Source organism: Thermobia domestica, chromosome 15 (assembly GCF_964235325.1).
Source record: "Thermobia domestica chromosome 15, izTheDome1.hap1.1, whole genome shotgun sequence".
In the NCBI taxonomy this organism is placed as follows: Eukaryota; Metazoa; Arthropoda; class Insecta; order Zygentoma; family Lepismatidae; genus Thermobia; species Thermobia domestica.
This window is the reverse complement of record NC_137468.1, coordinates 163,771,619-163,788,711: the sequence shown is the minus strand read 5'-3', so window position 1 is coordinate 163,788,711 and position 17,093 is coordinate 163,771,619. Positions and strand designations below refer to the sequence as shown.

At 36.8% G+C, this 17,093-nt stretch overlaps 1 protein-coding gene across 1 annotated transcript; it reads right to left on the bottom strand.

The window, feature by feature from the left end:
• Window positions 1-15,471: 15,471 nt before the first annotated feature.
• LOC145671698 (ionotropic receptor coreceptor Ir76b-like) lies at window positions 15,472-16,770 on the bottom strand. The gene has a single exon (XM_081740898.1). The coding sequence runs from the start codon at window positions 16,768-16,770 to the stop codon at window positions 15,472-15,474; it is 1,299 nt and encodes a 432-aa protein (XP_081597024.1).
• Between the last annotated feature and the right edge of the window lie 323 nt (window positions 16,771-17,093).

The window sequence follows — 17,093 nt, the reverse complement described above, 5'->3', positions numbered from 1 at the left end:
AATTCAAACTTTTCTTTTTTTAAAATACCGAATTGGTTTTAACCACAATTTTATTACAAGAATATTGAATGTTGTACAAGTTTGGGATTAAATAAAACAATTATGCAATTTATCTCCAATGTTTAAAGCCAAGATCTTAAAAATATTTGCTGGTGTAATGAATAAAGAATGTTCATGTAACTGTATACTATAGCACTTAATAAAAATATCGTATTAGCACCTTTTTTTTTTTTTTGCACCTTTTTGAATGACTTTTCAGCCCTTTTTATTCCCTTTTTCCTACCCCATTTTTGCACCTTAAAATCCGGTCTCTAGCAATTATACTGCATTTTACAACCGTTTGCAGTTCCAACTACCCGTTATTACTGTATTTAAGGATAACACTCGAACTTTTAATTGATGCGAGCGTTAGCGTTCAACTTGATTGGCATCTTTGTGCCTGTCAATCTGTCCGTCTACTCCAGAATAACTGTCGAAAAACTTATCCAATTTTGATAAAACTTTATCCTTGCCTTCCTTTTACTTGCAGGAATAACCATATTGTTTAAAGTTGCAATTCATGATGTATAAAGGAGGTAAAAGTGGATAAAATCAATCCCATGTTGCAAGTTTTAAGTGTACACGGAAGACAATATTTTAATATAAACTATGTAAAATATTTTTGTGACATGACGAAAGAAATTTGCAGACCTCATAAATACTAATGGTGACATTCTTTGAAGAACAAAGGCTGGAGTGGGATACATTCAGTTGCTTAACTACTTATGCAAGATATGAACCCCGCAAGGGAATACCAAGCTCCCCCGCCTTAACTTTTTTTGTGGAATGATAGATAACATAACAAATAACCATACTTCCCTGTATCTGTGAATAATGAGTTAAATGAATGCCACAACTAAGCCTAAATATTCATAAAAGGAAACTACTTTGTTATATGTATAATTTATTCAATTTATTCAATAAGCTTCAGAATGAAAGTTGAGTTGAGTTTTAGATACCGTTCAGCAGCGAGGCTACATAAGACGTGGACCTACTGATTAACGTGGAATCCGAACCACATGAGCTCCCGCCGGGAATCTAACCCAGGTCTCCTACGGCAAAGGCGTGTACGTTAACCGTTTAACCACGAAGGAGCTCTCAGAATGAAAAGTGGACTTACATCTTTGCAGTCAGTGACGTCATTCTTCATGAAGAATTGAATGGTTTTCTTCTTGTTCTCCTGTCAGCAGAATCCTTCACTAACTCCCGTACATCCTTTTTTCAGCTTCGTCTGCATTTATTGAGAGCCGTGCTAGATTACTTAATCTATTTTGGCCCATTGTGCTTCTCACATAGTTTTTTTTTTTTTTTTTTTAAATTTCAGTTTTGAGAACGACCTCTCCGCAGAACTGACAGGGACAGGGAGCGTCAAAAATAACAAATACGCGGTAATAAGTTCTGAAAAGCTAGACGCCAATAACTTATATTTCACAATTAAAAGCCTTGATAGTTCAAACACAGAATTCTGAACACTTATTTCAAATTTCAGCTGTTTCATAAAGCAAATTATTTCCATAGGAAACAAAGAACCAATATTTTCTTTGTTCGCGGTGCTTGACCTACACGTCAAACCTCCCAAAGATAGCTGAAAAAAGCGGAGGGTCGAAGAACAACACTGAAAAGCAAGTTGATTCCACCTATTAGGAGGCAAGGTTGAAGGGCCCTCTTGGAAGTGTCGGGCCCCCGACATTGCGCGGTTTCGCGCCGTAGTAGTTACGCCCCTAGATACCTTATGGCAATTTGAGAAGCGAAACTCGTGTCTATCACTTCCATTTTCATAATCATTTACGCCTTGAGCAGCCTCCCTTCCCTCCCCACCTGCCTATGCGTTAATACAACTTTACGAAGGCAACTATCTGCATTTTATTTTTCGGCGGGAGCTGGTGTGACTCAAGCGTCAACAAAATATTTCATAGAACAAAGATAATGATCTTTGAAACCTCAGTATCGAACATATATTTCCATTTGCTATTCTAGTTACATCTTTTGTCGTTTGAAACGGACAAATTCACCTTCGAAGCAGATTTCACTTCTGATACTCACAACTATACAAAACCAAGGAAAGTCTAAACGTTTCTTAACGGCCTATTTCTTTTGTTTTCTGGAAGGATAGGTTTCTTTTCATTTTACATTCTTTATCGCAGAAAACACATAGTATGATGTTTCTCTGGTTAGAACGGATTAATTATATGGAAGGGTAGCAAAAAACAAGTTTTTTCTTGTTTACTTTGGAATAACTAGAGTTTAGTTTACCAGAACTCTTTTATATATTTACCATACCCGTGTTTCCCTGTGTGTCGCTATATATATACTAGGGTGGTCCTTATTTATATGGGAAAATCTGGAATAAACACTTGTAATTTAGAGGTGCCTTAAGGCAATAGGGAGATACCTTGGACAATGGAACTAGAGGAAGAGGCCAACCTAATCTTGTATAGCACTATCATGGTGGTCATCTTAAAGTCCGACATTTTGAATTCAGGTCAAAATTTTCAAATAGGAAGAGGGTCATGTGACATGTTTTCAGGTAGCGTTTTCCCAGAAGTACAAATCTGATATTATTTTCAAGCTACCAATATTCATGTAAGAGTTATTACGTGTGAAAAACGAAATGCTTCAATGTAAAGTTATGTTATTGTAGTTATAGACCACAGATTTGTAAGGATTTTGGAAGTATTTTACATAAACTGAAAACAAACTGCTAGAGAAAGTTAAATCTTTGTTTCCACATGAACTACAAATAAGTTTTTCCATCAAGATGATTCATAGATCATTATGAGGAAAAAGAAAAATTATAATTTCTGAAATATTCAATAAGTTTTCAATCTTATTTGCTACACAGCTCACTTTTGTCACATCTAGGTGACGATTGTCTATGGGCCTTCATTATCTGCAAAAGAAACTGTTTCTGATCCTTATTTTTCGTGAAAACGTTGTTGTAATCTATTATTTTCACTCTCCTCTCTGCTGCATCGTTTGTTACGTAGATGAATTTAACTATTGTCTTTCCTTGAAGATTAGTAATTGTTCATTCGGATCACTCTCAAGAAACCGGATCACTCTCATGAAATCGGATCACTCTCAAGAAACCCTTTCGGTGTTTAAATCTCCCGAGAAAAATTTGTTTGTTGTAACAAAATCACTTATTTCTCTTTTGATAAGAATCACCTCTTGCGTCAAGCTTCTTTGCTGCTTCACGGTTTCCCCTTACAGTTTTAATTCTTTCAACCAATTTTTGTTTTTCCGTAATGCTAACTTCATCATCAAAAAATCCCAATTCTACGTATTCCCCCGTCAAGTACCAGAGATGCCGAGAAAATTTAGAAAGACCCACTTCATATAATTCAGTATGTATTTGTCTATAACCATACAAACCTTTCAAAAATTGCAGGTCTTGTAATGGTGAATGAGATACTTGATCACATTTAAATCAAGCTTGAACAATAAGTTGTATCAGAAAAATGCATGCTCTCCGAAGACCCGTTTCTATTTGCTTCGTTAAACGAAATTGCTGGCGAAAGAGAAATATTTTTAAACAGTAGATTGCTTTTTTCATCTACCTTTCATGGTGAATTGCTCCAGGCAAACGAAAGAAAAGTCCTCGAGGAGTTATGCCACCCAAGAATATGGTGGTCAGTTCTAAACATTCTCTGTAATCTTTTCTGCGGTGTCCTGCTTCTACAAGTTTCATAGCAAATTTCAACACTTCATTTCTTACATCTGAAATATTGTTCCTTACATAATCACCATCAATTCCTGGAATAAAGTTAGTACAATCTATTTTAGACCACTCGCTCTGAAAACGCTTAAATAGGGGAACACCCGGTCCAGATGCAAACGAAACACAACACTTGTCAAATACACATTTTAAAATCAATTCATAAATATGGTGTCTACAAGAAATGAATATAAGATTATTTTGGAGCTTCTGCTCTAGCAGAATGCAAGCACCGTTGGGAAACGGACAGAATGGCAGGAGGACAAAATGGCAGAGGACTAAATGGCAGGAGGATATAAAGGCAGAAAGTGTAGTTTGAATTCTCGGGTTTTAAACTATTTTGTTTCTTTCTTGGTAAATGAAGATTTCAACATAAATTTTCGATTTATTCATTATGTTCCAAAATTCGAACTGCTAATAATATTTCAATTCTGAGAATTCTGATGTCGTAAGAATTAAGAGAGTGCCACCAAGATTTACGCCGAAAGTTTGGAATGCTCATGAGGCAACTCTGTTTAACAATCCTCGCACAAACAACTTATGTGAGGGGTGGAATCATAAGTTTTTCCATTTGGTTGGACACCACCCAACGGTATGGAAACTCATACAAAGCCTACAGAAAGAAATGTCCACCGTTCATTCTACCATTTCCTAGTGCGAAAGAGGACGATACCCCGTCAAGAAAACTAAAAAGGTTTTATGTTGATCTGCAGATAGATTGAGGACCTATGTGTGTATTATGACACAAACAAAAGATCTCTTGAGGAATTCTTGCGGGGAATTTCTCACAACTTGAAATTAACGACACTGTAAGTAGCTAGTCATTCTTATGACTGCAAATTGTTTTTGTAGTCTATTTTACGGTATATTTTATAATATAAAATTAACGACGGTGTAAATAACACTGTGCAACATGAAATTTGTCCTTTACATGACAATATGTTTTTCTTATGTATTTTTGCATGAGAAAATCGAATCTGTAATTACTTTTCGTTTATTATATACCAATTTTGTGAAAAATTGAAAAGTTTGAAATTTTTTACTGTGAAATAGCGTATTTTTATGGGTGGTGATGAAATATGAATAATAATTGGTTTGGTAATTGAAATATAGCGTACTTTTTCAGCAGCGAGGCTATATGAGAAGTGGTCCCTACAAGTTTAGGGTGGAGTCCGAGCAATCGTGTTGTTCAATGTTGTACCTGGAATCGAACCCGAGATCCCATGCACCGAAGGCTTGCGTGTTACCCACTAGACCATCGGGAGAGCGAAAATGTGCTTCAGATAAAAGTTGTTGCATATGTACGTAATATACCTTAAAATATACTCTCATTGAAAAATCATCCAAGCGACAATTTTTCTTCTTTGCGGAAGGAATACGCTGTTTAAAGAGGGGTTCTCCTCATCTCTCAATTTTCTCCTACCGCTTACGAGTCTTTTTCTCTGTTATAATAAGGAGCACTAGTTTCTCATATTTCTCCTCACTCTTTATCATTTCAGGTAGTAGCCCATTATTATCTAATAAGTTCAGATTTGTGTTGCCTACATCTGGTGGTATATGTTCTAGCATTTGAGTAATTTTTTGTTCGATTGTATTATTTGCTGAGTGGTGTTTCGTTAGGAGTGGTCGGATTTGCCGCATTGTGTATTTTTGTGGTAGTGTGTGTTGTGCATCTGGGTTTCAAGAAAATGTTGAATAAATGTACACTTTTAGTTAAAAAGGATTATGAACTGTATTTTAGCTGTAGAGTTGGAGAGTAGGGTAAGTCTTGGGCTCCGCACATATGTTGCACTACGTGTTCCAGGAATTTGAGAAACTGGTTGGAAGGAAAACGTAGTTCCATGAAATTTGCTGTTCCTATGATTTGGCGCGAATAACTCGATCATGTACTGACTATTACTATTGCTTGACAGATGTAAAGGACTTTTCCTCTAAACATCAGATTTAGTACTCTTAATTTAAAGTCACCTACTCGACCAGTTCCCCACAGTGAAGCTCTTCCAGTACCTAAAGCTCCAGAACATTACTCTATTGATTCAGAAGATGATACCTCAGACGTTCCAAGCAACGGGGAAAGTATAGAGTTTCACCCATCTCCATCCCAGTCAACGTCACCTTACTTGATCACACAAGAAGAGCTTAACCATCTTATACGAGACTTAAATCTTCCTAAAAGAAAACCGGAAGAGTTGAACTCCAGGCTTCAAGGTTGGAATCTCTTAGCTCAAGACATTAAAATCAGTTTGCTTATTAAACGACAAAGCCATTTTGAGGACTAGTTTGTTGAAAACGGAGGCATTGTTTATTGCAAAGATGTAGGTGGCTTATTCCACTCTTTGGGACATGAGCATAATCCCACCGAGTGGAACTTATTGACAGCTCGAAACTAAGTCTGAAGGCAGTGCTTCTCCATATTGGAAATGTTAATCCATCTGTTTCTGTAGCATACGCGGCTCATACAATGGGCATATGAAGTTATGAGTGCAATATTGGACTTCATTGAATATAAAAAATTCAAATGGCATGTGTGAGGGGACTTGAAAGTTATTGGTATTCTCACAGGAATGCAACAAGGATACCCTAGTATTGTTGGCTTTTTTTATGTGAGTGGGACACCGTGACGTCCCTAAATACTGGCCTCAAAGACAAGATTTCATTCCTTGCACCAGGAACATATCTCGTAAACCAATTGTGAACTTTCAAGATGTATTTTTGCAACCATTACATATCAAACTTGGGTTGATGACAATTTTTGTTAAAACACTAGATAGAGAAGGTATTGCTTTCACACACCTTTAAGGAGAAATCCCCGAACTTAAGAATGAGTATTTGTTGGTCCACAGATTAAAACAGTCATGCAGGATGAAGACTTTGAAACTAAACTCTCTGAAATTGAAAAATCAGCTTGGCTGTCATTTAAACCGGTATGTTGAGATTTTCTTGAAAGTATAAAAGCTGAAAATTATGAAACTATTATTAGTGACATGATGCGAAGTTTCCAACTCATGGGATGCAACATATAATTAAAATTACACTTTTTGCATTCACATCTTCACTTTTTCCCCTCAAAATTTCGGCGTAGTAAGTGATGAACACGGAGAATGGTTTCATCAGGACATTGTCACATTTGAAAAGCGTTACAGTGGAAAATGGACTGAAAGTATCTTTCTGAATATTGCTGGTCTATCGTCAGAGAGATTCCAGAAGATGTCTACAAGCGTAAGCGATTAAAGAAAGTATTTTAAAGCGTAAGTCAACAAAATTTAATGTTAGTATAATACTCCTTCCCAGACTATATTAGATAGTAAATATACGTAAATATGTACATTTCGTATAATGTGTTGTGGTCTGCCCAACAAAAGTGAGACGTGATGGAACATTTTGGTTTTCACCAATAAATTCAGCACCTGTCATTTACTTAAAATCACATAATTTCATTTGAAGGACAGAAAAAGAGTTTAAATTTGTTACACAGAGTAATTAGCCATTCTTTTCTTAAGACTGCAGAATGTTTTTATAGCATGTTCTAGGATATGTGTTCACTAACGAGGAAACGGTCTTAAGTGTAAACAACCGATTTGGCTGGGGTCTGGATATGTGTTAAAGGAGACCAAAGTAGGAGACACGTATTTTGACGTTTGGGCCCATACGCAGAAATTTCCGAAATACGGGGCCCCAAAGTGGCCCTACTTGCTATAACTAGGAAGCAAATGACGTTACTTGTACACAACCGATTTGGCTGAGGTCCGGATATGTGTTACGGAAGACCAAAGCAGGAGACACGTATTTTGGCTTTTCGGCCCATACGCAGAAATTTCCGAAATAAGGGGCCCCATACGCGGAAAAGTAAAGAAACCACACCCGAGGAAAGGAAACTGATTCTATCACTATTTCAGAAGAACAAATCGTATTCACAAATCGCAGAAATAGTGGACAGAAGTCGTTCGACTGTACAGTGTATAGTAGAACGATTAAAAGGGAAAAAATATACATAAATAGTGAAAGGGTGAGTCGTCCACAAAAGCTCACTACGAGGGAAACGTGGGTAGTGTTGAGAATTATGAAGAAAACGCCGAAAGTGTCATCGTCAGCGATAGCGGCATATGTACATGAACACTTTGGGAAACAAGTGTCCTCACGAACTATTCGGCGACTTTTCAATCGAGCTAGATACAGAGCGCGGGTACCGAGACGAAAACCATTCATCAATAAGAAAAACAGGAAATGGCGCTTAACGTTTGCACAGGAGCATGTAAGTAAAAGTACAGGCTTTTGGGATAAGGTATTGTTTACAGATGAAAGTAAATTTAATATTTTCCACAATGATGGCAGAATTTTAGTGTGGAGAAGACCCAATACTGACCTTGAGGTTCAGAATATACAAGCGACAGTTAAGCATGGTGGTGGTGGGGTGATGGTCTGGGACTGTATGTCTACCGTGGGCGTTGGAGAGCTTGTATTTATTGACGGAACGATGGATAAATATGTATATTTAAACATCTTCAAACGAAATTTGCAGAAAAGTGTGGATAAATTAGGTCTTGAACAAGATTATTACTTCCAACAGGACGACCCATAACATACCGCCGAGCTTGTACGTATGTGGTTACTATACCACACGCCTCATACCCTCAAAACCCCAGCGCAGTCCCCAGACCTGAACCCGATTGAACATTTGTGGAGTGAATTGGAAACGCGCATATGAAAACATGAAATAACTAATAAAACTAGACTGAAAGATATACTTTTGCAAGAGTGGCAGAATATTACACGTGAAACCACTACGTCTCTTGTTCATTCAATGCCCAACAGATTGAGGGAGGTTATTCGAAAGCGAGGCATGCATACGAAGTATTAAGGCAAGATATTTATAGTTTGTCATTCATAACCAGAGAACTTTTCGTTTGCTGTACGAATACTTATGTCCAGCACACAGTGCATATTGTTTGTTTCTTTTCATTGTTGTAGCAAATCAATCTATATTTTGTTTTCCGTTTATTTTGTGCATATTCTTTGCTGATTGAAGCATATGTCTCGCACAACACATGCGTCTAATAATTTATCTAATGGCAGAAATATGTGTCTTTTCTTCAACGTTTGCACTGTACGAATACTTATGACCATGACTGTATATGCTTTGGGCATTCGAGACAGAAATGACATAAATCGAGAACTGTTACCTACTAACAAACACAATAGGTGAAGCCTAAAAATACGAGCCCTAGGAGTTATAATTTTTTGCCAAATTAACTTCCTGCCATTCTGTCCTTTTGCCATTCCACCCGTTGCCATTTTGACCTTCTGCCATTCTGTCCTAAATTCGCACCGTTGACATGGCGCATATTGTGGGGAGTAATGCCACAACAAACTGCCTGCACGAATTTTACCAAGTTCTATTTATCAAGCTAATGAACTGTAGTAGAAGCAATATGTTCTCATATTGATGATGACAAACTGAGAACACCAATTAGCCTCTCATGACCATCTCCTGTAATAATTATTGATAACCTGTCGACAGTCTCTCTACCAGTCAAATTTGGCAGTAGTTTTCCGTCCCATTGCACAACTAACGCACTTGATGCACTCCGAAATTGTTTTTGTGATTCTGTGCAACTCCCCTACAAATTTTCTCTCAGCATCGCTGAATGGAAGACATATTTATTACTAGTTCTTCTACTTTTTGGCCAGATGCTTCTGCCGACGCTGTTTATGTATTGTTGCTGTATCAATCAAGAGCAGCAACCTGTCTTGGAGTAATAAAATTAGATTTTCCCCCTTTTACATCTCTTGCAGGGTCTGGGCGCACACACGCACCCATATTTACATTTTCTGTAACATTCTCAACTGGGTTTTCCTCTTCGTTTCTTGAAATGCGTATCTCCATATCTTTTGGTGTATAAAATTCAAACAAATCATTTTCAGAAGTGCATTTTTCTTTTGCGTTACTCTTTCTTTTGAAGCCGTGCATATCCCTTTTGTTCTTTTCGCGCCAAATTCATGTCTATTTTTAGTCGTGTAAGATTACCTGTGAAAAAGAAATCTTTTGACAGGCAAAAACTCTTAGACGACTAAATCTATCTTAAAATAGTGCCAGATTTATGACTCTGGGAAAACGCTACCTCAAGACGATATGTCACATGACCCTCTTCCTGTTTGAAAATTTTGACCTGAATTCGAAACGGCGGACTTCAAGATGGCCGCTATGACAATACTATACAAGATTAGGTTGGCCTCTTCCTCTAGTTCCATTATCCAGGGTATCTTCGCATTCGCTTAAGCCGTTTCTAAATTACAAGCGTTTATTCCAGATTTTTCCATATACTATGTATATTAATCGGATTCAAAATTTTAGGTCGCTTGAGGAATCACTTAATATTATTCAATGGAGCTAATTTTTCTCTTGGCTTAATTTGGTCCCATATGGAACCATTTTAAAGGGTTCGTCCAAAGAAATTCAGAAATCAAAAATTAATGACCACTCTAATATATGTGTAGTAAAAAGTAATCCATTATTTTGCCAATAGATGGCTTCAGTGATCTCTATCTCGCGTTGTATAAGTCCGATCGGGTTCAACGAGATGGCGTGCAAACGATGAGATTGCGTACTACAATACTGTTCCGATAGTTGTGATTAGTTGACTCAGTGTTGTGTGAGCGCGAGTCAAAGTGGACACTAGCAAAGGAAAATACGCTATATTTTACAATTTTTCTACGATAAAGGCGAAAACACAAGCCAGGCGGCTGCAAATGTAAATAGTCTTTATGGTCCTGATACTGTAACAGCCAATGACGCGCAATTTTGGTTTTGTCGATTCCGTTCTGGTAATTTTTGACGTCAAAGATGCACCACGCACTGGAAGGCCAAGTGTCGAAAATGTCGATAAAATCAAGGACATTGTCGCGTCCGACCGTCATGTAAGCACTGTGTCGATTGCCCAAGAGCTAAACATTGCACAAAAAAACGTGTGTAACTATTTGCATAAGGTTGGATACAAAAAGAAGCTTGATGTATGGGTGCCACACGAGTTAACGCAAAAAACCTCATGGACCGAATTTCCATCTGCAAATCGCTGCTGAATCGCAACAAACTTGAGCCATTTCTGAAGCGGTTGGTGACTGGCGATGAAAAGTGGATCACTTACGACAACGTCATGCGAAAACGGTCGTGGTCGAAGCGCGGTGAGCCGGTGCAAACGGTACCCAAGCCAGGATTGACGGCCAGGAAGGTTTTGCTGTGTGTTTGGTGGGATTGGCAGGGAATTATCTACTATGAGCTGCTCTCCTACGGCCAAACCCTTAACTCGGAACTGTGCTGTTAACAAGGCAGAATCGTCCAGAAGCAGTGGAACACAATGCGAATAGGAGAGGCATTGTGTTCCACCAGGACACCACCAGGCCACACACATTGATCGTGACTCGCCAGAAGCTCCGGGAGCTTGATTGGGAGGTTCTTATGCATCCACCTTATAGTCCGGACCTGGCACCGAGTCATTACCATCTGTTTCTGTCCATGGCGAACACGTTTGCTGGTGAAAGAGTCGCTTCAAGAGAGGCTTGTGAAAATCGACTGTCTCAATTTTTTGCCACTAGGGACAAGGGCTTCTATGAGAGAGGAATCATGATATTACCTTCCAAATGGCAACACGTTATCGATTCATATGTGACCTAAATCGGATGATTCTAACTATGGTCAAGCCTTCAATGTAATGCCAAAATAATGGATTACTTTTTACTACACCAGATATATATATATATACAGTGGTGCTATTCAGCCGGTTTGCACCGGTTCTCTAGAACCAGTTGTTAAAATATTTCGAGTTCGCAGAACCGTTTGTTATACCAAGTCTGTAATAGCATGTTTGTTATACTCACTACACTCACACGCAACTGGAAGAGACTGTTTATTGGAAACAAATTTTTCACAGACAATTGACCTATTTCAAAAACTTTGCTTTGCTCTGTACATACCAGAAGGTTAATGGCGGGTTGGGGAAAAGATAAATTTTATTTTAAGTGTCTTTCTCTTTAGAAATTCTTACAGTTACAGAGCTAAACATATGGGGCCTTATGCAGAGTCGTTCTGACGCGTGATTAGTGTCATACTAAAGAGTTCGACTAACATATGTTTGCTGCAGTACTCAGGCCTTGCAAAGGGGTAGCTTGCAACTGGATGTGATAAAATATGTTAAAAATTATTTGATTTTGACACAATATGATTTATATGTGTTGAGGCTTTCCCAAATTAGCACTGATGACAGTCAATCCAAGTGAGGACTCATTTTATGCCCTCTTTCGTATGATTTAAAAAATATAAGTTTAACCAGTGGCGTATGCAAAAGAGAGTGCCAGATTTAAACCTTGAACTTTCCTCAGGATATGGATAAATAGAGTAGGGTCGGATAGTATCGGACAGCGTATAGTATCGGATATAACAGATTATTCAGAAATTAATATAATTAGAGTCTGTTGGCAGGTAAGAAGTGAACACCTGTTACCGTGTCGAAGTCTGGAAGTCATTTGATTTGAGGCGCGTGAAGCAGGAAAATGAAAGCGAGCGTTACTGCATTTCCTGAACACTCTCTGTGTGTACGCAAGAAGTTGTCGGAAGTATGAGTGTAAAAAAGGTAAGAGCAGAGAGAGTATTGTACCCATTATATAAAACACACATTATGTGTGAGTAAGTTCATATATTAACCCTTTGTTCAAACCTAATATGTGCGTCACAATTCATGAAAAATTGCAAACGTGTGAATCGGATAGTATCGGACACTTTATTGGCGTGTAGTATCGGACAAATGGAAAGTCTTAAATTCGTAGAAAATAAGCTACGCTGGTTATAATATGAGAACCTCTATTACAGGCATGAGAAATGTCAAGAGAAGGAAAGTAAAAAAATAAAATAATAGTATAAGGGGAAAATGTTAGGAAGAAAATATGAAAGCCGCTGTGATCACATGTGTTGTACAAACATATCATAACCAAAGTATTTTCACGTCCAACATTGTCCTAGAACTCGATTAAGGCCGTGTCTAACGTTTTGAGCTGAGATCATCAGTCCCTATATAATAACATGGTGAACTTCTTTCCAAAATATTATGAAAACTATTTGTCTTATGCAGTTCAAACTTTCTCCAGATGTCAACCTACTCCAATACTACATGTTCACTTTCTTATTTTTAAACTAGCTCTTATAGTTCATTAATATTACTTTTTACAAGGAAATGTGACAACGCTGGAAACAACATTCAGGTATTGCAGAATCAGCAGGATTTGATTTCCTACTCGTGGAGGTGAAGAAATTAACACGCTCTCCTGATCCATTCACACCATTGTTCCTCACTGATCTTCAGAAGGTTGGTAGGGGAGGGAACAAGTTACAACATGAGAAAAGATCTTTCATCTAATAATGTGGAGAATGGATATCTTCAAAGTTATGTTAGTTGACAATCTGATTATATGATTCGGAAAAAGAAAGGGTTGCGGGAGGCAAGACTGGCCGCTGTCACAAATGAGACGTTATCTACCTACACATCTTTTTACTTGTATTTTATAACAAGACTTGTTAAACAGGGCGAACTTTCACTATTTTCATTTTTCATCCATTTTTGATCCTAAATCTTGATTTTTGCGAGGTGAAGAAAGGAGACACAACAGAAGGAACACAAAATTATTGTTAAAGCATTATCATCAATATTTTGCATTCCAAAATAAGAAATGTTACTTTAAAAAATAAAATTTAAAGCTTTAAAAAATATCTGGGAAAATTAAAGAACAAACAATGGCATTTTAGGTGTGTGCGTAACAGAAATTTACAAAATAAATAAATAAATAAATAAATATTACAATACTTTTGAGAGTCTAGATCAATATTTTTACTTGATTTTGACTGTAAACATGATTTACAGAATTATAGTTTATGTATCTATATCTATATCTATATCTATCTATCTATCTATCTATCTATCTAATCTATATATATATATATATATATATATATATATATATATATATATATATATATATATATATATATATATATGTGTGTGTGTGTGTGTGTGTGTGTGTGTGTTATAGTATTTTGACTCAGTTTCCTGACCAACGTTACGTTACTTCTTAGAAATCTACAATTACGTCACTTTTGAACAAAGAGACGTCTTGTTTTCCCTACGTAGTTCATAACACTTCATAATTTAAGAGAAAAATACCTGGTAACGTGTATCACTTCTACTCTCCTGATTTATATAAAGAATCAATTACCGGTTGGTCGCAAACTGGAATTATTATTTTCCGCTGAGGAATCTTATGAAAATCTCAATCAAATTTGGCCGATACATGAAAAGTAGTGGCCTTGTCGCAAAGTGGAATGATCACAAATTGAACGGAATCAATAAAAATATATCCACAGAAAGCTATATTGGTCCATCGATCCACATTCGTGCATACTTCTATTTTGTAGTTGACCATCCAATATAATAGATTTGTTGATGATTTGCGGATGAAACATCGCAACCAAAATCTCAAGGCCCACAATCTCGTCTGGTGAAAATCTCGCGGACCAAAATCTCACATAAAGAAAATCTTGCCGGACGAAATCTAGCCTGGCCAGGTTCTCGCGGGATAAAATTTAACCATCTAAAATCTCGCGGGACCAAACCTTTCAGTAACGATTTCTTCTGTATAGAATGTTTAAAATATATATTTAAAATATTTACTGTACACTTGGAAAATTATTATAATTATTATAAATAATTACAAGACAAATCATAAGTGATTTTATTAATTTTTAAAAGAGGAAAAGAGAGATAGATAAGTAGTTAGTTCCTGGCTTATTAACACTTGGGTAGAAAAGAGTTCTCCACATTTCACACTCATCACGCTCATAGCTTTTAGACAGCTCCACCACTTTATTTTTGTTCTAGCTCATTGTTCATTGTTGCACAAAAGAACATTTGTATTGCATATTTCTGCACAAAGGATTTTAATAATTTTCGACCAGTTATGACATAGTGGGGGCCTATTGTTTAGGCAGCCCCTCACTTTGTTTTTGTTCTAGCTTATTGTTCAGTGTTGTGCAAACGAAAATTTGTGTTGCACATTTCTGCACAAACGATGCGCAAACGATTGACATTATTTGCTACTGATTTTGACAAGTTGGGGCTAACGTTCATACATCTCCAAACTTTGTTTTTGTTCTACCTCATTCATTATTTCACAAACAAAACTTTGTGTTGCACATTTCTGCACAAACGATGCACAAATGATTGACACCATTTGCGACTGATTTTGACAAGGTGGGTGGACTACCATTTAGACAGCTCCACCATTTTGTTTCTGTTCTAGCTTTTTGTCATTGTTGCGTAAACGAAAATTTGTGTTGCACATTTCTGCGCAAACGATGCACAAACAATTGACATACTTTTCGACCGATTTTGACAAGGTGGGGGGTCTGCCGTTTAGTGATTAATCACACTGCCATTGAAGAACGAATACATTATTAATTACAATTCCTTTTATTACGTATTTCTAGTTTTCGATTTTAAAGTATACGAGCCCTCAAATCCTAAAGTTTCTAATGTCGTTCCATTTGGTCCTCGTTTACCTAGGACGAAAAGACGTAAATTTTTACAGCCAACCTTCTAGTAGGTGTACTTCTGTGTATCAGAAAAATCATATTGTGTAGTAATATCTTCTGGTGTTTGAAACAAACTAAACCATTACGGATCACTAACTTCAGGGGCGCTGTACTTCTTCTTGAAAGATTTATATGACAGCTCAATTATAAATACAAGAAAACTTAGAACTATTCCAATGGTAAGCAAATAGAACGCTACCTGAACATGGTTCAAAGATAGAGAAAGATGAATGTCATCATCAACATCTTTCTCAAAGAGAGCATGTTCTCTTCCAATCTCATGCATCCACTTGTCTATAAATCCACTTTCTATTAAATTATTAACAATTAAGTTCATTCTCGGAAGGTAAGGCGAATGTTTTGTTAGAATAAACGATGCCATTATTAATCCTATTTGTTGTTTTGTAATATGGAACAGATTTATTCCATGAACTGTTTCGTGAAACTTTTCTTCATATTTTAAGAAAATGTATCTTCCAAATATAACTGACTTTTTCTTGTATGCTACTTCCATAAGATATTTCGGATCCCAGCCTTCCATTGGAACTGCTCTTTCAAGTAGTATTTCAGCAAAATCATACCCTTTTAAGTGATCGAAATGCTGGGATATGCTAACAACTTGAAAACCTGAATTTGCCACGTCCTCGAGAGAGTCGATGTCTTTCTCATATTGTGGAGAAATTACGAAACTCAACAGAAATCCTTGAAATAACGAATTAAGGATGATAGTCATTATAAGAGATAACATTAATATTACCTTCAACGGTCTATTCCTCGGAGCAACTGCTACGTTTCCTTGTAGGTAAACAGATAAAACTTCAGACATACAATTCAGCATAACATATATTGTTAGTCCATGAGATGTTAACCAATGAACGAAAAGTTTTGACAAAAAGATGAAGATTAGGGTAACCAGTATGGACAACCAAACAATGTCATCAAAGGGAAGGAATATGCGTTTCCACTGAGGTAACTTACCAGCTTTTGGACAGATAAACACCCATTCATCGAAGCTGAAGATAGTAACGTAATCAACGACTGAAAATCTCTCATGAGATACAAACATGAGAAATGGGACAATATCAGAATATGGCGTAATAACTTCCCCTATGGCTCCTGCCCAACTTCCATTTGGTAGTTTGATATTCCGTTCTCTTCCTTCGTCCCTTTGAACCAAAACTGGAGTAAAATTCATGGTCGCTATGACTACTTGGAGAACTTTACCAGTAATTCCAAAATAGTTTAGAGTACCGTCATCACTTTGATTTAACCAAAGCACAGGAAATCTGTTTAGAACACTTACACGTAGATTGTACCCATGAACATCTTTAGTTGCTTCTACTAGTGTATTAGGTTCATAATTTTTCGGTATGAGATTCATGTCTGATTTATTAAAATCCACGTAATTGATTGTAATTTTCTGATTGAATGGGTTATATGTCGCAAATACTATGTCTGTGTTATGAAGTTTGAAGATAATATGAGCGGTTACAATCTTTCTTTGCCAAAACAGTTTAAATATTATTTCTAATTCATAATAGTCAATGTTTTCGTGAGCAACTTGAAAATAGATGTTGGCTCTGCCATTCCAGTAAAAGAGTGTTTCCATTTTAGCTATAACTGAAGAAACATTTCGAAAATCATTTAACAGTAACACAATGTCGGAGATTTTCAGATGACGATTATTGTTAAAGGCATGTGGTA

Excerpts from the sequence above, each read along its gene's own strand:
- LOC145671698 (XM_081740898.1), bottom strand. The coding sequence starts at position 16,770 with ATGAATCTCATACCGAAAAATTATGAACCTAATACACTAGTAGAAGCA.